The 25157-nt window shown below is 52.3% G+C and overlaps 9 protein-coding genes across 9 annotated transcripts; 4 read left to right on the plus strand and 5 right to left on the minus strand.

Moving 5' to 3' along the window:
* Nucleotides 1-822: 822 nt before the first annotated feature.
* On the minus strand, nucleotides 823-3538 carry PG994_004678 (uncharacterized protein; the record flags this gene model as incomplete). The annotated part of the gene is made up of 3 exons (XM_066856087.1): nucleotides 823-2114; nucleotides 2165-2669; nucleotides 2723-3538. 3 exons carry the CDS (start codon nucleotides 3536-3538, stop codon nucleotides 823-825), a joined length of 2613 nt encoding a protein of 870 aa, XP_066718254.1.
* A 5100-nt stretch (nucleotides 3539-8638) lies between these two features.
* PG994_004679 (uncharacterized protein) lies at nucleotides 8639-8872 on the minus strand (the record flags this gene model as incomplete). The annotated part of the gene is made up of 1 exon (XM_066856088.1): nucleotides 8639-8872. The coding sequence occupies one exon, from the start codon at nucleotides 8870-8872 to the stop codon at nucleotides 8639-8641; it is 234 nt and encodes a 77-aa protein (XP_066718255.1).
* A 3079-nt stretch (nucleotides 8873-11951) lies between these two features.
* On the plus strand, nucleotides 11952-13152 carry PG994_004680 (uncharacterized protein; the record flags this gene model as incomplete). The annotated part of the gene is made up of 2 exons (XM_066856089.1): nucleotides 11952-12856; nucleotides 12915-13152. 2 exons carry the CDS (start codon nucleotides 11952-11954, stop codon nucleotides 13150-13152), a joined length of 1143 nt encoding a protein of 380 aa, XP_066718256.1.
* Nucleotides 13153-14124: 972 nt separating this feature from the next.
* PG994_004681 (uncharacterized protein) lies at nucleotides 14125-15840 on the plus strand (the record flags this gene model as incomplete). Its single annotated transcript, XM_066856090.1, has 1 exon — nucleotides 14125-15840. The coding sequence occupies one exon, from the start codon at nucleotides 14125-14127 to the stop codon at nucleotides 15838-15840; it is 1716 nt and encodes a 571-aa protein (XP_066718257.1).
* Nucleotides 15841-16442: 602 nt separating this feature from the next.
* On the plus strand, nucleotides 16443-16747 carry PG994_004682 (uncharacterized protein; the record flags this gene model as incomplete). The annotated part of the gene is made up of 2 exons (XM_066856091.1): nucleotides 16443-16557; nucleotides 16614-16747. 2 exons carry the CDS (start codon nucleotides 16443-16445, stop codon nucleotides 16745-16747), a joined length of 249 nt encoding a protein of 82 aa, XP_066718258.1.
* A 992-nt stretch (nucleotides 16748-17739) lies between these two features.
* PG994_004683 (uncharacterized protein) lies at nucleotides 17740-19382 on the minus strand (the record flags this gene model as incomplete). The annotated part of the gene is made up of 4 exons (XM_066856092.1): nucleotides 17740-18171; nucleotides 18305-18984; nucleotides 19137-19252; nucleotides 19315-19382. The coding sequence occupies 4 exons, from the start codon at nucleotides 19380-19382 to the stop codon at nucleotides 17740-17742; spliced, it is 1296 nt and encodes a 431-aa protein (XP_066718259.1).
* Nucleotides 19383-20014: 632 nt separating this feature from the next.
* PG994_004684 (uncharacterized protein) lies at nucleotides 20015-20512 on the minus strand (the record flags this gene model as incomplete). Its single annotated transcript, XM_066856093.1, has 2 exons — nucleotides 20015-20306; nucleotides 20406-20512. The coding sequence occupies 2 exons, from the start codon at nucleotides 20510-20512 to the stop codon at nucleotides 20015-20017; spliced, it is 399 nt and encodes a 132-aa protein (XP_066718260.1).
* Nucleotides 20513-21160: 648 nt separating this feature from the next.
* On the plus strand, nucleotides 21161-21526 carry PG994_004685 (uncharacterized protein; the record flags this gene model as incomplete). The annotated part of the gene is made up of 1 exon (XM_066856094.1): nucleotides 21161-21526. The coding sequence occupies one exon, from the start codon at nucleotides 21161-21163 to the stop codon at nucleotides 21524-21526; it is 366 nt and encodes a 121-aa protein (XP_066718261.1).
* An 808-nt stretch (nucleotides 21527-22334) lies between these two features.
* PG994_004686 (uncharacterized protein) lies at nucleotides 22335-24563 on the minus strand (the record flags this gene model as incomplete). Its single annotated transcript, XM_066856095.1, has 6 exons — nucleotides 22335-22673; nucleotides 22771-23292; nucleotides 23398-23655; nucleotides 23768-24139; nucleotides 24217-24452; nucleotides 24521-24563. 6 exons carry the CDS (start codon nucleotides 24561-24563, stop codon nucleotides 22335-22337), a joined length of 1770 nt encoding a protein of 589 aa, XP_066718262.1.
* Between the last annotated feature and the right edge of the window lie 594 nt (nucleotides 24564-25157).

The following is a 25157-nucleotide window of genomic DNA, read 5'->3' on the forward strand; positions in this document are numbered from 1 at the left end:
AAGCTCCATTTGTGGGTTTTGACAAGAAGAGGTGGCTGGCTGACTGGCGACTAGGATGTGGCCGAGCAATTATGAAGCAATTTAAGACTATCAGATCAAGCAAGCCGGAATTATACGGCCATAGATCAAGAGGGAGACACGTCATGACAACGGCAGTGCAAACAAAGGCGGTCCCATGTTGGCAGGAAGGTAGGCATCGTGATGTGAGTCTTATTAAACATTGTTCTTGAGATTCGATGATGATATCTACAAGCTCCTTCTCCTCCTCCTCATAACCCCCCTCCCTTTCGCTCACAAAACCCTAGTACTCCTCCTTCCTAGGGGGGTTGGGATATTTTCTCTCCTATGCCATGCTGGAAGACGAAAACAAAGACAGCAGCTCGCCCGCTCGCTCTTTAGCATTTCCCAAAACTTCAAATGCAAAAATGCTCTCGCGCGCGCGCGATTTGCACCAGCGGGGGTATGACGTGATGCTATTTCATGATGATATGGTAAGGTATAAAAAACAAAAACACGTACGTCTTGTGTACATGGGGAAAAGGAAGGCAAAAAGGTTTCGGTCGGCAGCCCAATCGGAGCATTCCCTCTCCGGGCCGCGCCAGTTTGTTTGCCGTCAAAAGATATCGCTGGGATGAAGACGAAAGGGAATAGAAAGGGAAAGGCGGTGCTTTGCCCACGGATAGTCGTTAATGTACATGTGGCACATGAAGCCGTGATGAAGCGTTACATGGCTTCGTGTGGTGGGTGAATGTGGGAGAGAATTGTCCAGCGTAGAGGTATGATGCCAACGGACGAGCCGGTAATGAGGGCGTACGTCGCCTTTCAAGAGTCCAGTTTGACCGTGAGGTGGACCAAGTCGATGGTGTTCTTCCCTCCAATGTTCAGGTTCTTAGCCTTCTCTGGCGTTACCCCTTGGCCTGAACCACTGGAAGTGGCGTCTGAGAAGAACTTTTGAAGTGCCATCTGCGCCATTACAGCATTGTTCAGATTTTGACTCTGTATTACAAACAGCACGGCCACGCGAGCAAAGTCAAGGACTTGCTCGGTAACCACGAACTGAGGCACTGTTGAGGTCGTTGCCGGTGGTGCAGATGTAGTAGTGGCGGTCCCTGTCGTTTGCGGAGGTGCCGTGGTGGTCAATGGAGCACTCGGGGGTGGGGAATCCGGGACTGTGAGCGTGGTTGCAAACACCGTCGACGCGTCGCTTGGTAAGCCAGTCGGGTTGGTGATTGTAGTTATGCTGGGCTTTGCAGGATTGTTCAGCGTGACAGTCACATCAACGCCGGGAGAAACTGAGATGACAATGGGGAACCCGGACGCGGCAGCCGCGCCAATCCTCTGCAACGAGGGATTCACGCCGGCATCGGTGACCTGATCTTGAGCACCTTTGACCCGAGTTGCAGAGCCACCGAAAGTGACCAACGCGTTCTCGGCGTTACAAGAGAGATTCGCAGAGTTAAACTTGGCCAAGATCGCCGTAGCCGACAGAGGGATGGAGAAATTGGTGTTCGCTCCCTGTACAAGGCGTGGGATTGCTTGTCCAAGAGTTACGTTTCGAAGGGCAGGGTCGTTGGGGCTCAACATGGTAGTAACACATCCATCCGATCCTGGTACGGTACAGGTGGACCCTGTAAAGCCATTCGAGCAGATGCATGCGCAGACCCCTTGGGTGATGACGTTTGTGCCTCCGTTTTCACAAGTCAGTTGGTTCATGCAGGTCTCCATTGCCGGCTGAGCACCCGGGGCATTTTGTTTCCGGATGACGAAAAATTCCAGTGGTACAATAATGGCAGCTGCTATAATGATGACCAAAATGAAAAGTAGGAGTATGAATCCCCACATCGGCAAGCCGCAACAGCGCCGACCCGGCTTCTCTTGTCCTGTCGGAGGCGATTCCGCATCTCTTGGGATTGCTGCTTGAGGCTGGCCCTGACCTAGGCCCTGACCCTGAGGCTGACCCTGACCGCGGAACGAGACCCGGCCCAATGGTAACGGCCAAGATGTCCCGCTTAGCCGGGCGGGCTGCGGAGGCATCGCTTGCGCTTGCGCTTGCGCTGGAGGCGGGAAAGCTGCCAGCATGTCCGAGAGGCCGGATTGATGCTTTTCATTGTCATCTACCCAAATGTTAGTCGAGATCGTGAAACCGGAAGGAAAAGAAACTTACACATGGAGAATTCTCTCTCCATATCCCTGGCATTGTTGTATTCCCTGGGGTATATATCTGGTGGAAAATCGAGCGCGTTGAACTGACTTGCTGGCCTCCGACCCTTTTCAATCATCGACGCCAACCGTGTCGCTCTTCGGATGAGATCGGGCAGACTCGTTAAGCTTCCTCTAGATTCGGCATCTCGTACCGCGTTCATGTCAAGGCGCGGTGGCCGCCTTATGGCAGAGAATATAGCGGGCCTCGGTGACACAGATATATCTCGGAGTCCCGATGGATCTGTAGAATAGCGGCCTCGGGCGCGGCCAGCATAGTTGGGGCTGTTGCCCCAGAGCCAGCTGTTGCCGCGGTCGTTGATGGCGCGCCCGAAGGGGCGCCTGAGCTTGAGGATGCTTCGACATATCCAGTGCCTTCTTCGAATGGGTCTTGGGACTGATAGGGTTTCGGTTTCGGCCGTGACGGAAGCGGCAAGACTATCGGCATTGCGTCCCTGCTCTCGGCGCTCCTAGTTGTGACCAGCGACGGCTTTCCTTTCCTTCCTATGCTTGCACTCCGTACTAGGCCACGCTCGTCTGTATCATCATCGCTGTAAACCGACTCTTCCGCTATTGTGTCGTCGAAGTAGGCTCCATCGGGGCTAAGACCAGGTGAAATGGTGCCAAAACTTTCCGGTATCGCAGCGCTCGAGGCATAAGATGTGTGTGACCGTGCTCTAGGACTTTCTTCTGGAATAGGCGACACATACGATGCCGTAGAATAGAAAGATGAGGCACCGCGTCTCGAGGAAGGTGGTGGTCCCAGGTTGACACTCCTCCGGGGTGGCGGGGGTGGCGGGGGTGGCGGTATGTTCAGTCCATCTGACACAGCTGGCGCACTCGTGGGCAATGGAAAATCTGGTATCGAACCGACTGATGATAAAGTTGACGGCCGCGAAGAGCCAACTGGCGTATCGTCTGGCACGGAAAGCTCCGACGTCCTTTGGTTCTGTGGTAGGTACTGAAAGACGGGTGTGTGCTCCTGAACCCGGGAAGCATCGAGAATTGAAGGTACGCGACTTGGCCTGGGTGGTCGTTGTGGTGGCTGTGGTGATCTGCCTGGAGGAGGTTTGTATCGATCTGACCCTTCCGAGCTTGTAGGCGAAGGAATGGGTCCGGCGAGCGGCCATTGCGGCGCCACTGGCTGCGGTCTCGATATTTTCAGTCCACCAATGCCATCTCTTGCGGGTGGTTGCGGTGCCCGGCGCGGTAACGGTAGTGACGAATTCTGCGGGAAGTCTGGGGGCAGCCCTGCTTCAGCCCTTTCGCGAGCCCTCCTCACGGAACCCGCAATCCCAGATGGTCCGTCCATCTCGTTCGCATATTGAGCTCGACTCATTTATTCCAAACACAAGCCGCCCGGCACCTCGATTTGGCGATCCCTCCTTGGCTATCCCAAAACCTCGAGCAGCTATTATCCTCGTTGATCAACAGCATACGAAAATTTCTGGGTCCAATACACAAAGCTGAATCCAAACCAAATCGCGCGTATATGCACGGGTATCGAGAGCCTTGGTTGCGGAACGAGGTACTCGTGGAACTGGTATCCAGAATGGCGAAGGTGAAAAGAGTGAAGGCAATCCCTACAGATGCTGGATGCGTAGGCGAAAGGAACTCGGTGATTCCTGTGTAAAGCCGGCCTGAAACAATGCGGCAATTGTATAATGAGAAGGTAGCGCGTCAGGAGAGTATAATTACTGCATATCCTGTGCGGACAAGGCAAAAGACTATAGTACAAAAAATTAGTCCTCTATTGATCGAATCGAAGTAAAGCAAATGAGTGAATGAAGCAGGCCCGGCTGCGTGTGGCGGTATTTTGGAACAAGATTATCGACGGGGAGGCAGACGACACCATGAATGGGCAGAGAGAGACCAGACGAGATCCCAGAGGCCAGAGGTCAGAGGTCAGAGGTGGCGGACGGTGGTCACGCATCCCCTGTCTAGTCATGGTGCCATTTCTGGGGCTACTAAGGGGAGAATGATGGGCCGGTCTGAGAATGGTAGGCTAGGTGTGGTACCATTTGATAGTGGACGGCAACCCAGTACCAAACAAACCGGGAACACTTAAACACACCCGAGCAGCGAATGAGAGACGAAAAGAGGAGGTCACGTACACTTGAAGTTTCGCGATGAGAGTGAGCTACTTTGGTAGACGTTGACCGTGTGCAACGTACAGGACGACGCAACGCAACGTATTTCGAAGGTGAGGAAGGACCACGTGGGATGCGCAAAGGCGACTCCGGTCGTTGTGGTCAGATTGGATGAACCTGAATAATCCCCAATGAGAATCGCGGGCGTGAGGGAATTCCGAGGGTACAGGCAGAGAGCGAGGCTGGTCCTGAAGTGCGTGGTGGTGGGAGACTGGTGGTAGTGCAACCTCGGAAGCTCGTCGTGTTTCAGGTTTGCGGGAAGAACAGGGTCGGGTGGTGGAAGCGAAGCAGAGAGAGATTCAGAAGCCTATGCGGGTAGACTTGGGCGGCGATCAAGAGTCAATCAAGCAACAAGCACACAAATACTTCTGTCGTTGCTGGTGGGTGCGATATGTTGTTGTTGGTGTTGTTGGCCTTTTTTCGTCGGCAGGTGTCGATGCGAGTGTTGGTATACAGACAGACAGACAGACGGTTCGCGGAAGATACTGCGCTTTGGGTCGGGTTTGAACGAGAGAAAACGCTGGGGAATGTCGTCAAGACACACGCACACAGCTTTCAGTCCAGAAGAAAATCGGATAGATAGACAGACAGCTGAGCCGGACAGAGATCCAAAAGAGCGACAGGAAAGCAGGAAAGCAGGAAATCAGCCGACGTAAACAGTTGCGCTTGGGCAAAAAGGCAACTTGCGCCTGGACGACTTGGAAAGAAACGAAGGTTTAAGTTGACTGATGTCAGGGAGCTTAGATGAGTGAGAAATGAGAAATAGCCAGCCGACTAGCTAACTGTTTCCTGTCTGGTCTGACGGAAGAGGAAAGTATATCGGAACTATTTACCGTGACTGACGTGACGGGGCAGAAAAACCCAACGAGAAGAAAACACAGGCGAATAATCACAATGGGAGGGACGAACGAAGAGGGCAGTGCATGGAGAAAATAGAGGCACAGAAAATGAAAATAGGCCGGCGCCGACGTTCGACGTTCCATCGCTTGTGGCTCTAGCAACTTGTGCATACTCGATCAAATCTCCGGGCCAGTGACCCATATTACATGTGTGTGTACGGAGTACTTAGGTATTGTATATTAAAGAGGGCATACATATAAGTTCTTCTTGTTCCCTTCATCCTCACCAAGTAGACGACGGGCTGGTCCTTTTTCTAAATTACGAAGTGACTAAGTGCCCTGTTGGGTGAAGCCTTACCAGGCATGACATACAAAAGATATAGTCCGGACCGTGTGTGGCGTCTCTCGTGTCTTTGGTAGTTCGTGGGCCCCTTTCCAAATTTAGAGCAGAAGGGTTGAACAAACAGCATCATTTTTCATCTATTCCAGCCTTCGTAGGCGCCTTGTTCTTTCCGAACAATCTTGGCTGGGCTATTTCGTTAAATATCACGGCGAGCGAGAGGTAGATTGGGGTCTCCCTTCGCGCTTGCTGTTTCTTGCATATTCTTTGATTTGGTTGCCCCAAATAAAGAACTGTTCTATTAAACCATGCTAACTTGGCCTAAACGGAGAGCAAACCCGCCAGAAACCACCGTCACTTGAGAGTGAGGGACAGATAGTAATTCCCGATAGCAATACATGTCAGTAGCCTCTCCCTCTCTCAGCTTGGCCTGGGTACTGCCTCCATCTTCTCTCTGTCCCTCTCCCTCTGCTTATGTATTTCTGGTCTGTTCCTGGGGCTAAGTCTGCAACTTACGTCGTACTACCCGAAGTCAGGAACCCTTGTCGTTTCTGCAGGGTCCATTCCGCAACGACGAATCACAAATGGACAACCCCCCAATCGGAAACACTAGCGTCATCACCTGCAGCTATCTAAACCTGTCTAAACCCCTTGTTTTCCCTGGACCCCGGCCTGGTCTGGGTCTCCTCTGTAGCTTATTTCTCTGTGCTGGGTGCGAGATCTCCGAATATCCTCAGCTCCCTCAGCATGGCTCACAAGATGGCTGGCTTGAGCCCCCATGAGCGACCGGCCCAGATTCGACCGGCCAAGTGGACACGCACATCAACATCCACCTGAATGCCGATGTCCAGGTACGGCTACGGCTCAATAGAAGGGGGGGACGCCGTGGCCCGAACCCCCAATGACCGATTGCAATCAATATCAACCAACGGCGCCATATATAATCAAACGGGCTCTTGGGGCTCTCCATCACTTGGCACCTTTTCATCGAACAACAGTAAGGCAAAATCGGGGGGAAGAAACAGGACCCCACAGCCGCAGCTACGTGCAGTCGGTGTTGCAAATTTCGAAATGCATATCTGATTCTCCAGTCCATATTCCCATCTCTTGTCTGACACTTGGCGCGCTCCCAGGGGGCGCCAACGGATAATCATGCTCTCTCTGGTCCTGCCTGCCTGGCCAGCAGCAACCATACCGACGGAAAGCCAGCTCACCCGTCTTTCGCGCCTCCACTGTTTACACTTCGCTTGGAAGAAACCAATGCTTAATGCATAGCGGCACATCATTTGTTTCTGCTGCTGGTTTGCTATCGATCCCGTTCCACGCGGTCGGTCGGGCCAGCTAACCAAACGGCCGACCGTTTTCCCCAGCCGCATGAGCTAGGTAAACCTTGGTTGTTTCTGACAGCTCACCATCCCGCTGTCTTACCTTCCGACTGACCCTTTCTTATTTTGTTTTTCATCTTATCGAATCTAGAAATGCTATCTACAGCATGGAGACCTGTGTTCGTTATAGATGCAGGCCCACGGAATGAAATGAAATCCGGGGCTACACAACCAGGGAATGGAACAGATGCCATCCGTCTTTAGGCTCTTGAGGCTTGTTGCTCCTGCTAAAGGCAACGCAAATGCCCCAGACATCAGATGACATGGACATCCTAATCTCGACTATCCGGCCTGTCACCCTGTGTCACTGCGCATTGTCTTAACAGTAACCACTAAGTAGTAAGCGATGGCACGTTGGGTAAGTTGCGCCAAACACTTGCCCCGATGTTGGCTGCGACTATGTAACCTAGCGGCATTGACAGCTTATTATGTTACATACAAATGCCTCCTGGTCCCTCGCGGTAACCGCGTCGAATAATGGTAGTAGGAGGATGAAGGAGAGAAGGGATGGCTTATTGGACTTGTCGAATTTCCCGGTCCATTTTCAATCAAGTTCATTTAGCACAGACAGACCGCTCAGGCTGTTTGCGTGCTTTTTTGCACGTCGTAAGTCGGTCCGGGCCCTTGGCGCCGTACGCTGAGGTTATTGGATCGTATGGCCTGCCAATCATATGACCTCCAGGGTCAATAGCAAGCCAGAAAACGACAAAAGCTGGCAGAGCCTCGAGTTTGCGACAGGAGTGTTTCAGATCGCCAGTTGCCAAGTCATCGGCCCTCGCCAATCACATCTTCGAAACTGGGATCTCCGGTTCCAGCCCGTCTCCTTCCACTTCAGGCAAGTCTTTAGATCCCTTCTATTCTGCCGCTCACGCGTCCGGCACACATCTGGGCCGTTTCTTTTAGGCGCATCGCAACTAAGACACCTATCCGTCCCGGAGGTGATTTGCGAATTACAGTATCATCTCAGCCAATCTATTTTCATCTCATTCGTTGACTTATATACCCCGCCTAAGCGTCATGCTATCGTCAGTCAGGATGCTGTCAATTGCACTGCTTTTTTGTACATAGATGATAGGTGGGCCGTGGAGCCCGCGACGCGCCCGAGAGATGCGAAGGGTGGCGAATTCGAACGAGTAAACCTGGGCAGCTGAGTGAGGTCTTCTATCTTCCTAATCTCGGCCGAATGTTTCGTAGATATGGCAAGCTTCTTTGGTAATAATAACTTATTTAGCGCAATCGTCAATCTTCTGCGTTGGTCAGTCATGGGCTCTGGATTAAATCACTCTCAAGATCATCCAGGAAGTAGTAAGGGACGCTCGTGGATGACGGTCAGTCTAGTAGATGTGCCATTTTCGCCAGCAATTTCCGCGTTCAGTCAGTTGATTGCTTCTTTGCCGGTAATTTCTTTTCGTGATGGACACCAAATCTATCTATCTATCTGAGGGGAAATTATGGTCATTGGAATGCACGTAAAACATGCTGTGTCTTCAAGTCGTGTGCGAGGCTCCCTGCTTAGAACCCTGCGATGTGGTCTTGGATCCTTCTTGTCATGTCTGATAGCTCTGCAAGCGAATATTTCGTCCTTCGAACACGTGGGTTTCTATGATGTATCCTTTGAATCCTTCGATTCCACGATCATAAAATTAGCAGCTTCCGTTACTGCTGCTTTATAGGGGGAAGCGTCACATCTCCCCCTTGTCAATACCGGTACATCGTATATCTCCTCTATCCCCCGTTGCTCATGAGCACCCCGCCCACTACGGCCGAGAGCGAGGTGCCCTTGAATATCGTCTCGTATTGCTCCCACTTGATGTTCGAGGCGTACGGCTGCCGATGCACCCGATAGCAGAGCAGCGTGGTGACGCCCAAGTAGGTGGCTACTAGGAGCTTGTACTTGTAGGTGCTGAGGAACGAGGTGCTGTTTTTGGGCTCCTCTGGTCCGGATGCTAACGATGGCATGTTTGTTGACATTTGGATATGCGGTAGGATCGACTCTCTTCTCCTGGTGGTGCAGTGGTTTGTTTGCGTACTGGCCTGCTCATCCTGTGGCTTTCGATGGTGAAGTCACTGTATGCGACGAGTCGATTACGTCACTGGTGTGTAAAGCATATGTAGTATCTACCTTGACTGGCCCAAGATATAGGACTCCTAAATCAATACAGTCCATAGCCTATGATGTAAACTATTGAGGCTCTTTCGAATACTATTTTCTATCAGAAGTAGTAGAAAGCGTAATGTTGCTGCATGATCTGGGCACCAACTTTGACCCGGAGGCTGAGAACACCCAGAACGAACAGCATCCTCGCAAGCGGATAGAGCATAATTGTCTGCTTTAAAGTATATATGATCAAAAACTGTCTCTATAAGTGACAGAGCGAACTGTTTCATTTGGTTGTGGGCTGTTCCCATCTAGCCTTCCATCCCCTGCCTGCTGATGCTGAATCCGAGATACTTACCAGCGGTATGTGAGCATGGCTCTCGTACTGAGATGAGAGTTCGAGTTAATATGAATAGATCAAATGAATAGAGACACGGTGGCTTAGAATAACAATGATGGGCATGGGTTCTCTACCGGCCCCGGAAGCTCTCATATCTCACAGCTGTAGTTGCTTACCGACTCATTCAATCTGCTTCTCCAAATGTAACTAAATGTTGCATCTAGTTCGCCTTCGTTACCCATCGACTTCGCTTGGGCACACTGCAGTGATTCTCATATTGTAGACCCTGTTGAATCGGAACGATGCTGCGTCCTAGAAACAAAAGCCCCGTCTTGGCTGGATGCTTATGCTTGATGATACCCTTTCCTCCTTGTAATTAACTGGACCGAGATCTTATGTGACTGCGGAACTCAATCGCCAGAACGATCTTGTCTCTGGTATTTCCACAATATCGAACATTTATTCCAGGATCACTTTCGGGGGTATTCTGACAATGATGTCTACCTGGGATCGGGATGAAAGAAGGGAGACGTCAAGAGCTGGGTTTTCGGACGTCTTGGACATCGCCCTCAGTGCTGTAACTTGGAATGAACGAGACTTCCTGTTTTGTCTTGGATCGTATCCGAGACAGCATATTGGCAAATAGTACATGTAAAGATATCACCTAATATGCTCAGACGATGGCGGTGAATGCTGCTTTGCTCCGTATAGATATGCCCCCAACAACGCTATTAGCAGATGATTCTCCTACATCATACTACTAGACTCTTGATATGAGGGATTCAACCCGAGTATACCGGCATTGCAAAGCCAATTCAACCAGCGACACATGCTGCCACTGCTGGACTAGCTATGCAGAGACCGACTGCTATATCCCCAATATATCATGCAAAGTGGCTACGAAAGGGAATCGACTGCGCGGTCGCTGTGATCATGACTATGGGCTCGACGTCCTCCTTCAGGTAACATCAAACGGCTGTTGCTAGCCAGCTTTAGGAGCTGATAGGCTTTAGAGAACTATGCGAAAAACGCCGATATTAGCACACGTCTCTTCTCCTCTGCCTATGTACGCTGCTGATGTGCATTCTGCCCCTATTCGGCGGTTACAACCTGGAGAGGTGAGCTTGGTAGGCTTCACCACCCTGCTAAATCACCCACAAGGCTCTCGACTATTTTGATCAACCTCAACATTTTCACAATCGTTTATAGCCAGATGGAAAGACAACAAGGGCCGAGACTCCAAGAGGCACGGTGTTTGCTCCGGCATCCAACTGAGTCCGAGGCTGAGGCGGAGGGTCATCCACACAACTAAACATATCTCCAAATCTGTGTTACGTCTAAGTTGAGGCCTGCCTGGTATCTACATAGCCTTGGGCAATGGAAATATCAAGCTCCAGTGGTGAAGTCACGTTGAAATATATGCGAGCTGGTAGATTTCAGTTGCAGATTATTAGTCAAAAGCTGCATGTTCGTTGACTTCAAATATTAAGGTACTCGATATCTTAACTCACGCTCCTTAAGACAGATGCATACCTTAACATACATCAATAATACGACCTCAACGGATTCACTTGCCATTCATTCTCAAGCCGTACGAAATGATTTTAATCTCATTCACATAGTGATACTCCGTAGAACGAACTCGAATTTCGGAGAGCTTTTAGGGATTTCGAAGACTAATGTTACAGAGTTACCCAGGGTCATGCATTTTACCTTAAGGAGCGCAAGATTGGGTGTAGTAGTAGTTGATAGTTGCGGTCTCCCTGCAGATCGAAGCTTTCAGTGAGCTTTGTTGATGGCTTAGCAGTCTCGACTGAAAACCGACGTAATGCATGAGTACCTATTGATCGGTACGTGTGCGAATCACCGCGCTACAACGCCACTAAACAATAACGCGAAGCAGAATATACGGATACCCAACCGAATCTGGATTCAGGGCGCGTATTGTAGGTTGAAGTATAGTCAGACAGTTCTCCTCGTACGTTGTATGTATGTTGATGCGGTGGTGAGAGGATATGCAATTGGCCAGAATGGGATGTACCCCGAGAGCCCACTTCCACCCAGGATGGCATCACGAGAGGATGACCAGATGGGAAACGACACACACGGAATTCTCGTGCCAACCTCGTTTTCCTGCATGATGCAGGAGCCCAGCAGATCCACAAGGTTCGATGGGGACGCGCTGGCCCCTCAACTAGAACTTCCCCCGAGGCCGTAGTGGAGGGTCCGATCATTGGATGACGACGACTGTTCCTGACTGGCACCTGCTGGGCTCAGCTGACACCTGCTGCCAGATCTGAGGCGGAGCGTGCCTAGTCTGGGCTGGATCGCCTTCAAGGGGGCCAAAGGGGGGCTAAGAAGTGACCTCAGAGTCTCAGACAAAGGCAAGCCCCCCCGTCACACGTCGTCAGCTTTATTACTTTCAGCCCATTCAACTTCATCCTACAACCTGACTAAATAACAAACTCCACCTCCAGTCCCTCCCTTCTTTTCCCTATCTATCCAACTCTCAATCACGACCGTTTCCTCACCTTTTCTACTTTGTTGTACCATATCCAAGAAGAAGTTGTTCTTCATACATCCACAACACACCTGACAAAATGCAGTTGTCATCCCTTCTTACCGCCGCGGGCCTGGCGGTCTCTTCGACCAACGCCTTCTTACTTCCCTTGTCCGAGTCATCCGAGAACGATGTCATCACCACTCTTCCCGTTCCCATCAACGCCGAGCGCATCCCTCAGATTTCGGAGAAGCGAACTCTCAAGCTCGAGTGTCTTGGATGCTCCGCCTTGGCTCCGGGTCGTCACCATGCCATGTCTAAGCTGGCTGCCGCCGACATCCCAAGTCACCTGGAGCTGGACTTCAGCGTGGACCACGCCGCCAACTCGGATCGTTTACTGTTGAACGGCTTCGAGCTTTACCCCAACTCCGACCCGATGGCCAGCACTCTGAGCGCCAAGCTGCAAAACGACGCTCTGCCACACCACCAGATGATGCGACCGGGCCACATGAGGCACACCAAGAATGAGTTCCCACTCGGATTCGGACTTCGCACCGCCGCCGTCGCCAAGAACGAGGAGGACAATTTGGAACTGTACCAGCTCGACCTGCAAATCATCGAGGTCGGCAATGTTTTCATTGACGGACTCCCCAACGTCCAGGTCAAGGTCATCAAGACACCCGAGGGCGGCCTGATGATTGGTGACATTGATGTGACCGCTTCCGAGAGCGGCCAGAAGGGCAAGCCGGAGACGTGCACCAGCTGGGTCTGCCGCATGAAGGCTGCCGCCATGCAGCAAATCGCCCGCCTGCGTGCTTTCAAGTCGTGCCACGGTAAACCTAAGGCCATGGGCAAGCTTGAGGGCATGCACCGTCACCCCGGCCCCCACCACCTGAATGACGCACCCAACCACCGCGCCCAATGGAGCCAGCTCATGAAGAACATTGCCTCCCACATTCTGTTGCCCATTGCCATCGGAATCGTTGCTGGTGTCAGCGCTAGCATGTAAGTTATCCAGTACTAAACCTCTACCAATGTATATATGCTAATAATACATCCACAGCCTCGGAATGCTGGTTGGTACCGCTATTGTTTGCCTCTGGCGCACCTTTGTCCGCCCTGCCGGCACCCGTCGACACCATCGTCGCCGTGGTCACTCTGTCCACAAGGCCGCCAAGAACGAGACTGCCGCCAGCGACGAGAAGGCCGGCCTCATGTCTCACCAGGAGGAAGTTGATACCCCGCCTTCCTATGTCGAGGAGGGACTTGTCGAGGACAAGAAGCGCGACAACAGCTCCTAAATTGTAAAGCCTTGCTGAACGAATGCGCCTAGTTGTGCAATGTATACTGTAAGAATCAGAAGGATCTTCAAGGGGAGCGAGGGTTGTTATTGCCTTTATCGACTTTGTCAATTTGTCTGAGAGAGGGATGATATGATGCGTTGGGGGAATTCCAGTATGACTTAGTAGCATGGTAGGTAGGCATGGTTGTTTTCACGATCCGACAATGTTGATTTGGAAGTACCCTCCTTCATATTCCCCATTCTCGTTGCTGGAATTGTACTCAGTAGCTTATGATAAAATACCCGCATTCCTTTTGACAGACAATATCTCCTACACAATAAAAGCAAATTCGTTGCAGCAGCCAAGCAAGGAGTAGTGACTACTAATCCAAGTGATCGGGTGTGTACCAGACGTTGAGTATCAATACTGGCCCATAATCTCGACTTTCTGCCCAGAGCATGTATGGAGCACTCCTGTCGCCCTGGCGTTAAAGGCTACATACACTACAAGTCGATCAATGTAAGAAAGCGGAGTTACATAGCTCGCCCCATCTGCATCTACATCTGCCATTGTATTCTCTCCAGCCTTGCGAAGACCCCGGGTAACAGCATCGTCGCTTTATGCACGGACCATCCGGATAAGAAGCTTCAACCAGGGACTTTCAATACTGAGGATTTAGTAAGCAATCAATTGATTGGCTTTTTGGCGATTGACCTCATTTCTCATCATCGAATCGAGAACACCTCCTCAATTGATAGACCTTGATGATGCGCCACCCCAGCTCGTGATTATTAGGTCTGTCATGATTCACTCGAACCAGGTATGCTGGAACTTGAACCGGAAGCAAGGGATTGAGCTCTAATCGCTACACATTATAGCTTCCAACCTGAGGGACTGGTTTCGACCCACCGGGCATCAACACTATACGCTGTTGTCGCCCATGTGCCTTCGAACATCTGCGCAGGGAGCTTCTGGTGATCGAAAATCATGATGCAGTCACGGTTGGCAATGCGGCGGCTCATCCTTGCGAGACCATTGCAAACAAAGGGACCCTCGGTAGCACGACTCTTTGTACGCCAAAGTCACTTGACCTCGATCTCGCGACCACAACTCCCCTTTCTATCCAACCCCCTGTCCCGAAAAAAACAATGGCGCTACCTCACGACCGAGCGGAAACGGTGGCTGGTCTACGAGGTCTTCTTGGGAGCTAAATATATCGTATACACATGGGCCATCGTGGCCTGTCTCCTGGTTGGCTACTGGAGTATCCAGCAAGAGTGGTTGGAGCGAAGATACCCGAGTCCTCACGAATGGAGGTTTATCACGAGGCTGCGATTCAGACTTCTGAAATGGGGCCCCGACCGGACAGATACTCCGCAGCCCAACTGGGTGCAAATCGGCAGCTTCGCCAAGAATGTTCTGGAGCGGCTGGAAGACCCGGCAACAGATGGTGCCGAGTTGAAGGAGTTGCTGGACGGCGGTATTTGGATCGACGGAGTCGGAAATGCAGGAAAGGATGTTACTGCGAAGAGTGAGCCGTGGAGAAGAGGCTACTACGAGGTCCTAATGCTATGCGCAAAGGCTGCAGAGAAGCTTGACAACCACCTGGTGGACACGACAAGACATATCGTCTTCCCGGCGGAACAGGTGTTCGGGCCGTCCAACCCAAATCCTAAGCCTATACCACCCGGCTCCCCAAGTGCACCGCATGAGAAGGATTGCGAGGTAGCATATGAGGCACCAGAGACGTTTTATATGAAGATTCTTACCACCAAGGGCTTCACTAACAAGCAGAAGTTGGACGCCGCCCTGGACTATGGCGCTTGGTTGGACTTTAAGGGCCTCCCGGATGCATCGGCCAAGATGTACGAGTGGGCTTTGCAGCTGGCCTCGGAAAATACCTTGCCATCAGCGCTGCCTTACAATCCCCAGACGTTCGTACTGCAAGACACTCGTCAACCCTCCGCCAATATTCTCACCACACTTACGGCTATTGCCGCCCACAAGGCGCGCAATGACGACGTCTCTTCCGCCCTCCCGATCCTTATCTCGATTCTCCGAGCTCGTCGCTCTCTCCCGGCCGCTGGTGCGTCTTCTGCCGTGACGCTCGAAGGTGACGGACAGACCGCGTCGCCATGGACGGTCTCCAATGTTCTTGGAACCGCGAAGCGACTGGCCGCTCCTCCAGCCTACCCCCCTCCGCCGCCTGATGGCGAGGCGCCTCCCCTGCGGGACGCGAAGGAGCTGTGCGAGGAAGCTGGCCTGAACCTCTACATCGGAGAGATCATCTATACGAGTAAGAATGGGTCTTCCGAACGCCAAGACGGGCTGGCATGGACCCGCGAAGCGGTTGACCTGGCTGAGGAGCAGCTGCACAAGCTGGGCGCGGAGTCGCGGGATGAGGCAGCCAAGAAAACCTGCAAGGAGTGCTTGCATACGGGTCTCGAGAACTGGGCCACCATGGTGGGTCGTCTCGCGAAGGAAGAGAGGGAGAAGCAGCAGCATGCTGGTGCTGGCGCGACCGCCACTAAGTCTGGCGGCGGCTGGTTTGGTGGTCTCTGGGGTGAAGGTCAGGCTCGCCCTGGTGAGGTTGGCCGATGGACTGCGGAGGAGAAGGTCGTCAAGGAACGGACCAGAAGGGCTCAGGAGATATTGGATGTACTTGAAGCCCCCAAGCTTGGCCTTGGAGCGTTGTTCCGGGCATGATTGCGTGGTGTTATCTTTTGCAATCCCGCGTATTGGCTACTGCGAATAAAATATACCCTCGCTAAGCGGTAGTAGTAGTAGTAGTAGTAGTAGTAGTAGTAGTAGTAGTAGTAGTAGTAGTAGTAGTAGTAGTAGTAGTAGTATAGCAGCTCGACCAACATCAATGGCAATGGCTTATGTGATACATCTACAGACTGTTGCTATTGTATTACGCACGCAATTCATCCTCTGAGGACTGCCAGGCTCTCGTTCCTTTCTCTTGGCCCTAATGTGAATTTGTGGGTGTGTGAAGGTTGTTGTCGAGGTTCCAGAAAAGGGGTCAACCTTATATCGCAGAGATCTCCGAATTGTAGAAAATTTATGCCTACGCAAGGTATTTCTTCAAGGACAAAGATGGCGAACTGATTGATTCCCGCGATCAGTTCACACCCTCACCAGACCCGTCTATCTACTTTCCCCGATCGAAAACATCTAGGAGACATACAGCACCTACATCCCTATACAATTCTCTATTGGGAATACCCGCCTCCTTTAGTGCGCTCATCCTCTCCTCTGTCAAAGCCTGCGACTCGACCAAGAAAGCCAAGATAAACTCGAACAAAATGCCGCCGGCCATCATAATCCAGATGAAGACGCTCAAGCCGAAAGACTCGTCGAAAGACGCAGATAAGGAAACGCCGCCTGGTTCGCCGCAGCCCTCGCCGACTTTGGCAGACGGTGCGACGCACTCTCGATATACTTTGCCTAAGAGTTCGTCGTCTTGGTTTATGCAGTCCCATCTGCACCAGAATCATCAAAGTCGGCCGTCGCCGATCTCGAACTACCACCACCAACAAAATGTGCAACTGTATCAGCATATCGCATCATCAAGGTCATCGTCGAAGCCGTTATCAAATTCATCGTCTAGGAGAAGCAGTGCTAGCAATAACCCAGGTATCTTTCCTACTGCGGCTGCTGCCCGTTTGGCCGAGAGGATGCTCGCGGACCCAGAAGATTCCAAACCCTACCAACTCCGTCCGGCCCGGATGCCGAGGACGAGGACGAGAGGAGGTATGGGATGGGGATGGAGGAGAGGAAGTAGAGGGAGAGTTGTATGATGCGCAACAAGAGGAACCACTGCCGTCGCCAACAAATGCGGACACCACCCGGGCCCCTCGCCCCTTTTGACAATATACTCCACCAACCACGCCTCCTCTTCATCCTTGTCGTCCGTATCCTCGTTAGAGACGAAGGCGAGAATGTCGCCGCCATTGTATTTTAACGAAGACACGATGAAAAAAATGACTGGGGCGGAAAGATTGGCAGAGTTTCTGGACCAGCCTATCTTAAGGACCCCTCAGGATTTTATCCGAGCTGTTTCCTGGGAAAAAGATACATGCGGCGGCGGCAACAGCAGGTCATATGCCGTTGTCGATGATGATAAAGGTGTGCAAAACTGGCAACAAAAATTGCGTACGGGGTGGGCTGCGGAGAAGGGTGAGGACTACGAGCTGCCGGACTGGAAGTATTATAGCCCAGAGGGGGGACGGATTTAGCAAGCATGGGACGGTGGCCAAGTGCCCACTCACGCTACATATATATCAGATTTGATGGGAGGAGAGACCAACGTGGAATCTTTTACCGCTGGCTTTTCCTGTAGCGGAATCGTTCGAAAAGCTCTGCACGGCGATAGGAATACCGCGAGGCAAAATGAATAATAGTCGGATGGCTTGATCTAGTGTAATTAGGGAGGAATCAAATGGACATTTAAAGTTGGCCAGTTCACTCATTTCAGCAGAATAACATCTTCAGTTTCTTTCCTTGAATGTGTCTTCTATTACAAACACAGTGACTGCCTAGGTTTTAGCTAGTTTGTCGTAATATCATCAGATCATCAAAGTTCGTTCATAAGTCGTTTGATCAGACATCCTCCTCGTCCTCCTCGTCTTCCTCCGGCTTTGCAGCCCATTTGTCGCCGTCCTCCTCGTCGTCGCTGATACCCGCGCGCGGATCCGCAGTACCAAATTCGACGGGAGGTTGCTGGTCCAGGGGCGCATCCTGCCACTTGCTCCAGTCCGGATCGAGGGAGGCCGGCAGCTTCTCGTCGGCGTAGGTACACTCGACGACGGGGTTCATGTAGTGCGCACTGCCCTTGGGCGTGAGGGCGACGGCCTGGAGCCAGTCGAGCACGGCGGAGCGGGCCTTGATAAGGATGCACTCGACGTAGCACGGCTCACCGCCGCTGTAGACGGGGCATCCGTGGCGCGTGAAGGTCGTCGTGTGCGGGTTTCCGTCGGGGCCCGAGATCAGCGTGCCTAAGGGGTCGGAAGCGATCACCCAGGCGCAAGCTTTCTGTTTGTTGGGGACCCTGATTAGCATGTTGGAAGAGCGACAGCAGTGGTGCTTCAGTATCAGGGGAGGCAGGGCAGGAAGAGCCCCACAACCGTCGGGCAGAAAAAGGGACAGAGTACGTATATACACTTACCTCTCGTAGGAATGCCTTGAAGGAGTCACACTGCATCTCGTCCACATATTTGAACCCGCCAAGGATAGCGAAGCACCGAACGCGACCCTGCAGCCGACCCCAGGTCACGCCCCGGTCAAGGTAGTCTTCGACAATGTCGGCGCCATCTCCCAGACCGATGATCTCGAGCGCGGCATCGGCGCGGGTGCAGGCCGGAACGACCTTCTCGAAAATGTAGCGGACGTGGTCCTTGGCGGTACGGTTCTCGGCCACACGGTTCTTCTCATCCGTGACCAGCATGCCGCCGTGTACGGCGCTGGGCATGGGGGCAGCCTCGGCGGCCACCTGGGACAGCGCGCGCTCGAGCTCGGGAGACCAGATGAGCTGGGCGAGGTTGGCAATGATGATGCCGGGGGCCGAGTCGTCTTCGGGACCGGACTTTTGCTGCTGCAAGCCGCGCACGATAGAGAGGAGGGAGCCTCGGTCGACGCCGCCGGACCCGCCAAGCACGCGGTGCGCCAGGATGCCGAGGTCCTGCGAGGACTCGCCGAAGATGAGCACGACGCGCGATTTGGCCTTCAGGTCGGCGCTCGCGAAGATGGGCACGTAGGGCTCCGAGGAGGAAGTGATGCCGAGGGGTAGCAGAACCATTTCCAGACCGAGGGCCTTGAGGCGGCTGTGAACCTCCTTCTCGCAGGCCGCTGGGTCGATTGTATGTCAGTCATGCCAGCTGGAATAAGAGTAAAACCAACGATGGGAATTTCTTTCGCGGCTCACTCGAAACAAATGTAACATAGACAGAATGGAAATAAGGGAATAAGTATCGCAACCAGAACTCTCGCCAAAGACTTACCGTTCATTGCGTATCGCTGGCGCTCATTGTGGCGCGCGTTCTTAGTCAAGAAGAAATTGAAGTAGTTGTCCGGGTTCTCAATGGAGCGGATCTCATCTTTCTCGTTGACGAAGTACCTAGAAGCTGATGAGTTATGGGCTGGTATGATAACGCTGTGCGTAGTTGACGGGAAACTTACCCGAGTTCCTTCAGATCGGAAGGATACTCAGGGTCCTTGGGCAGGCCGGACCACAATCGTCGGAACATGATCCTTGCTGATGGCTAGCTGCTGGGTATGTCAGAATGAATCTGTTTATTCAAGTAAGTTGGCTGGAGGTAGGCAGGTTGTTCAGGTTCAGGAAGTAACGTCAGGTTCTGCAACTGCTTGAGTGGGAAGAGTGTGTTCGGCGAGGGGAAGGGGTACCATGGGCATACAGTAAGTACCTAAGCACATGGATTCATTGCCTTTGCAATTTGAAAGGATCAAGAATGTTTGTAGCTTAGTAGGAAGATGGATTCTTTCACATACGTCTTCATGTTTGGAGGATGCAAACAAAAAAAACCTGAATAGCAGTAACTGCAGCTTGCCGTTTGACTAGAATATTTTCAACGCAAAAGAGGATAGAATGGATGGTTGGTCATGCCTCTCATCAAGACTTTGGCATACGATATAATTTTTCTCTATGAGGTGAGTTGGAGCTGGAATGCGAGGGCGTGTATACAGATTCTCTGTGCAACATCCACCATATCAACAACGTCTTCAGGGCGTGCTTTCCTTCCACCCGCGAGACGCCTAATTCTCGTACACGCAGGTCATCACAATTATATACGCACGACTGTCAGCCCAGTTACAGAATCCATGTTCTCTAGTATCGTACATCGACGTCTCGTGTTCGTTTTTACCAGCTGGCCTTCCTCACACCAGGAATATTGCCCACCAAAGCCTGCATTCTGAAGTTGTACTGAGGGTTCATTGTTAGCAACTTTTGGATCGCGGATTTGCTCGTTTTCGACACGTACTCGTGACATCTTAAAATCTCTGAATATACCACGCCCCTTTCCGCCCAACAAACATCGGCCGCGGATCTGTGTAGGTCGGGTATAGCAGTGCATCTGGGTGAGCTGAAGCTGGGCCTCTGCCCGCGTTCGCCGGGGAGCGTAGTGTTTCGGATGATATGGCGGAGCGCTTGTCTGTATGCAGTGCAAAATCCCAATTGTCAGTTTGCGATTGTGCTTTGATTGTCGGTTGGAGGCAAAAACTCAGCGGAGCAGCTGCGCGGCGCGACGTACCTCTCGGGCTCGAACTGTGCGTAGGTCTTCCGCTTGGTGTGGTCGCGAAGGACGTGGGTGTTGACGAAGGAGCCAATGTCCAGCTTCTTGGACCTGAACATCGACATATTGGCGGTTGTGGTAGTCGTCCCCGAATTGGTTGCTCTGGCGATTCCAATCTGAGGCTCTCTGTCGCTGTCCCGAAATTTTGGGTATGCCGTCTGTAGGGAAGCGAGCTTGGTCTGGAGTAAATGCCAGCCACCTTATTGCGGGCCGTTGTAGATATGCCAGCTGAGAGCTGATAAGCTGATAGTGGACCTAACTAACATAACCTTAAAAGCTTCGAGAGCGGCACCATGTCAATCGCCGAGAGCTCAGTGACCCACTGTAGCGGGCAGGCTCTCGAAAGGGCAATGGGGGAAGTGGTCATCTATGACGTTCGTTCTCACACTGGCTTGCATCGCCCAGATCGCCCAAAGACTTTTCCATTTTGATGTCATATCAGGCACCATTGTGGGTTTACGGGTGTACCTTTGGGGTGCAAAGGAAAGTTTCTATTCTGGACAATGGCAGGAATGACGTAGCTGTTTGCTCCTGGGCAAACCTGCCCCTCCATAGCACTCATCTACCATAAAACCCAGTAGAACGCACGCAGATAGAACACAGATACATCTTCACTTCTACACTATTCCTCAAGTGACTACCTACCTACTTCATCCTCCACACCAATCATACCAAACACACACATCTCAACCAAGACAACAAACACCATCATAATGCCTGACAACACTGAGCACGAGCGCTTCGAGGAGGGCAAGGAGAACTCCCACTTGGCCAATGATTCCAGTAAGTCTGACTTGTTCCACGTCCTTGGCATGACCAAGCCTTCCACGCATACTAAAGATATATCTACAGAGGACCAGCGCTCTATTGCCAACCGCCTCGGCGCTGAAGAGCACAAGGATGAGGGACATGAGGATTCTCTCGAGACCCGCCAGACCAAGAAGGATCCCACACTGCCCGCCAAGGCCCACGGCAACAAGCCTTCAAGAGGCGCTGAGATCGATGCTGAGATCCAGGCCGACGAGGAGGAGATGCTCGCCAAGAAGAAGGGCAACAACATGCCTGGAAAGAAGAACTAAAGGTGCAACACGAAAATAGCGTATGGGCTTGATTTTATTTGGCAAGGAGGGTATGGGTTCACATGGCATACAACGGCGTATAAGGCTTTTCACTATCAGGCCTAGGCTTCATAGATGGAGTTCTGCGACATCACGCACATGACGATAATGAACGATACCGTTCACAATAATTTGATCATGATCGTAGCAGAAAAGGCTGGATCTAATCAACGCTTAGGCTGACCGTAGTTCAACTATACACTAGAATAAACATCTGGCAAAGCCTTTGACGTGTACTTGGTATGCAATCAATGCAGGAATAGCTGTTGAAACTCTGAAGCGTTTGAAAGGTCTCCAACGTTGATTCCGATTCAAAAGTATATTGGACGATCCGAGAGGCGGTTATTCAGTATGTCAACGGTGGCAGGACCCTGAACTGCAGTCCATTGGTTTATCTAAACCAGCCTAGCCTGCTACGGGATCACACCTCTGGTGAACTTGCATGTACAGCTTGAAAAATAAATGTTCCGAAATCCTCTTTTCGGGTTCTGATCTTGCAGCACACCATGTTCCCTACCGCAGCACTAGACAGCTTCGTAGCCCCGCATAGTGACATGTAAACCAACACGGGCTAAGCACCTCGCCCATTACATTGCTGGACATAAGCTATGCGGCTATCACTTAAATTGTTAACAGCTATCTCATTACCAATCCATCGGGTCTTCAGTCGTCGAACACCAAGATCATGTAAAACCTCATATTCGGGCTTGCTTTACTACATGTGGTATTATAAACGTACCGGGGCATTACAACCTAAATCCCCATATTCTTACAGCTTCGACCCTTTAATTCTCCTCTCTTCGCGCTCCTTATCCCTCAACAGCCGACGCAAAATCTTTCCACTAGGACTCTTCGGCACAACGTCGAGGAATGCAACACCGCCCTTGAGCCACTTGTAATGCGCCTTGTGGTCCTCGACGTGTTTACAGATCGCCTGCGCAATCTCTTCGTCCGACCGGCCCTCAGCCGCCGCTGCGGGGGTTTTGACCACGAACGCCTTGGGGACCTCGCCGGCGCGCTCGTCGGGAACAGGGATCACGGCACAGTCATTCACGAATGGATGCGTAAGCAGATGGGCTTCGAGCTCAGCGGGAGCGACTTGGTGACCCTGTCATTTGTCAGCCGGGTTATTCTGCTTCCACTTCCCCTAGCCAGTAGGCAACAGGGTATGTGTTTTGTATGTCCGGGGTACGGGTCTTGCTTACCTTGACCTTGATCAACTCTTTAATCCGGTCCACGATGGCAAAATGCTGATGACCGGCCTTGCTACGTCTCACCACGGCGACGTCACCCGTGCGGATCCACCGCCCATCTTCGTCCCATACGAAGGCCTCGGCAGTGGCGCGCTCATTATTGAGGTACCCCAGGGAGATACTGGGGCTCTGCAGTAGCAGTTCGCCGCGCTTCTCCTCTTCTCCGTCCTCCTGGCCCGTCACCTCGATCGGGCGCCCCGTGTCTGTGGCTATGATTTTGGCTACGCAGCCGGAGACCAGGGATCCCGCGGCGCCGACCAGGATATCGTTCTCCCCCGAGCTAAGCACAACGGTCGCAGTCTCGGTCATGCCATAGCCTTGCCCGACCTGCCAGCCGGGAAAGGACCTGACCACCTCCTCATGCGTCTCGGTGCCGAGCGGGGCCGCGCCCGTGTAAACGTAGCGCACCGAGCTCAGGTCGTATTTGCGGCAAAGGGACTGGTTCTGTAGGAGCTGGATGATGATAGGTGGGACCTGCAGAGCAATAAATAAGGTAAGTTCCGTCCTCGTTCATGTCCTTAACACAGCTTGTGAAACATGCCAAAGTCTAGGTATGGAAGTTAAGTCAGAGAAGCCTACCAGAGATAGTTGGTTGATCTTGAATCGCTGTATGCACTCTAATAAGCTCTTGAGCTCAAAACGAGGCAGGATAACGATCTCATCGCCGCGGTAGATGCCCGACAGCGCCACGACGATCAGGCCGTAGATGTGGCTCAGGGGCAAGACCCCCAAGCTGACCTGCGTCTCGACGCCCTTCTGGCCTCGCCCGACGGACTCAAACCAGCGGAGCTGCATTATGTTCGCTATCACGTTGCGGTGAGAAATCATGACGCCTTTCTGCAAAAGATCACATAGGTTAGCCAAGAAAATATATGGCGTACGACCCCTCGCCTTCCAAAAACGTATGGGCCTGGAATATTGGAGTCAAAGGATTAGAGAGAAAACGTACCGGTAACCCTGAAGTCCCGCTCGAATAACTGATGTAGGCCACCTGCCGTGCCCCCTGGCCCGTGGTCCACGCCGGCGACTCGAGCGGGGGCAGCGAACGTCCCTCGTCGATGAGCTCGTCGAGCGTCTTGTACGACAGTTTGCCGTCTCCGCTTGGACCGGCCGTTTGCATGATGAAGATGCGGTCCGGGGCGATGCCCACCGCCTTGGCCGCCTTGAGCGCCGTGTCCAGCAGCGGCACGCACGTGATGACGGCCTTGGCCCCCGAGGACTGGAGCTGGAACTCGAGCTCGGACGGGGAGTACGCCGCGTTGGCGGGCGTGGCGATGCCGTTCAGGCGGTGGGTGGCGAAGGTGGACATGATGTAGTCGATCTGTTGGCTAGCGATAAGCAAAGAAGAAGAAGGAGAAGAAGGCCTCATCTGGCGAGAGGTAGGCAGCAAAAGCTTACCGAGTTGAACGAGTACACGCAAACCACCTTGTCCCAAGGCGTGTCCTCGTTTACGCGCCAGCCCATGCGCTTGGAGAGAGACCGGGCGAGCAGCTCGTACCGCTCGCGCATCTCGCTCGTCGTGTACGTCTTGCCCGTGACGCCACAGACGAAGGGGTTCCGCGAGCGTGCGATGGATTGGCGGCCATATCGCTCTTTACTCCAGAATTCGCCTATCAACGTAGTACTGGGGGGATCTAATAGCGTGTTAGTTCCTCGCTTTTGGTTTCCCCCCTTTCTTTCAGGGCATCACTGCATTACCTACCGAACGGTAGCTTGGGTATCCAAGAGGGAGGATGGAATATCATCTTGGGTGAGGATGGACCGGATTATACTATATCCGCTGGTCTGGCTACGGCGCGTAACAACTAGTGACTGGGTATATCAGGTACGAGTTGTGATGGGAGCCACCAAGAAGTCGAGTATAACGACAATGTTTATAATCCTACAGATGGAGTTGCAGTACCAACCTCTGGGGAATTCACAAAATAAGAAACGGCCAAGGATGGAAACAATGATGTTGAACCCCGTGAGCACGCATTCCCGATGGGGAGGGATGGCGGCCATCGCTTACTTATCCCTGGCCGTGCTCGTCGTCCGAGCCGAACGGTAATTATTACCTTGGTAAAGCAGTTGTCCTCCCCACACACCCTCCCCGGTATGGCCGGTTGACCCCCTTCCGTGTGTTAGTGACGCAGATTCTCTCCACATCGTCCGCGTCAGAACGCTGACTACCCCGCCTGCTTTACCGTAGTGAGTACCTAAGCGATTAATTGCGACTAGCCAGCACATGTCGACTAATTATAAGCACGGATAGATATACGATGCCCGTATGCAGGCAAATGACAGAAAGAGCATCATGTCTGCAAGTTGTCGGTCCCTGGTTCTCTGCAGCGAGGTTG

This window comes from Apiospora phragmitis (genome assembly GCF_038363925.1).
Source record: "Apiospora phragmitis strain CBS 135458 chromosome Unknown utg000005l:1.0-4161743.0:1.0-4166827.0, whole genome shotgun sequence".
Classification (NCBI taxonomy): domain Eukaryota; kingdom Fungi; phylum Ascomycota; class Sordariomycetes; order Amphisphaeriales; family Apiosporaceae; genus Apiospora; species Apiospora phragmitis.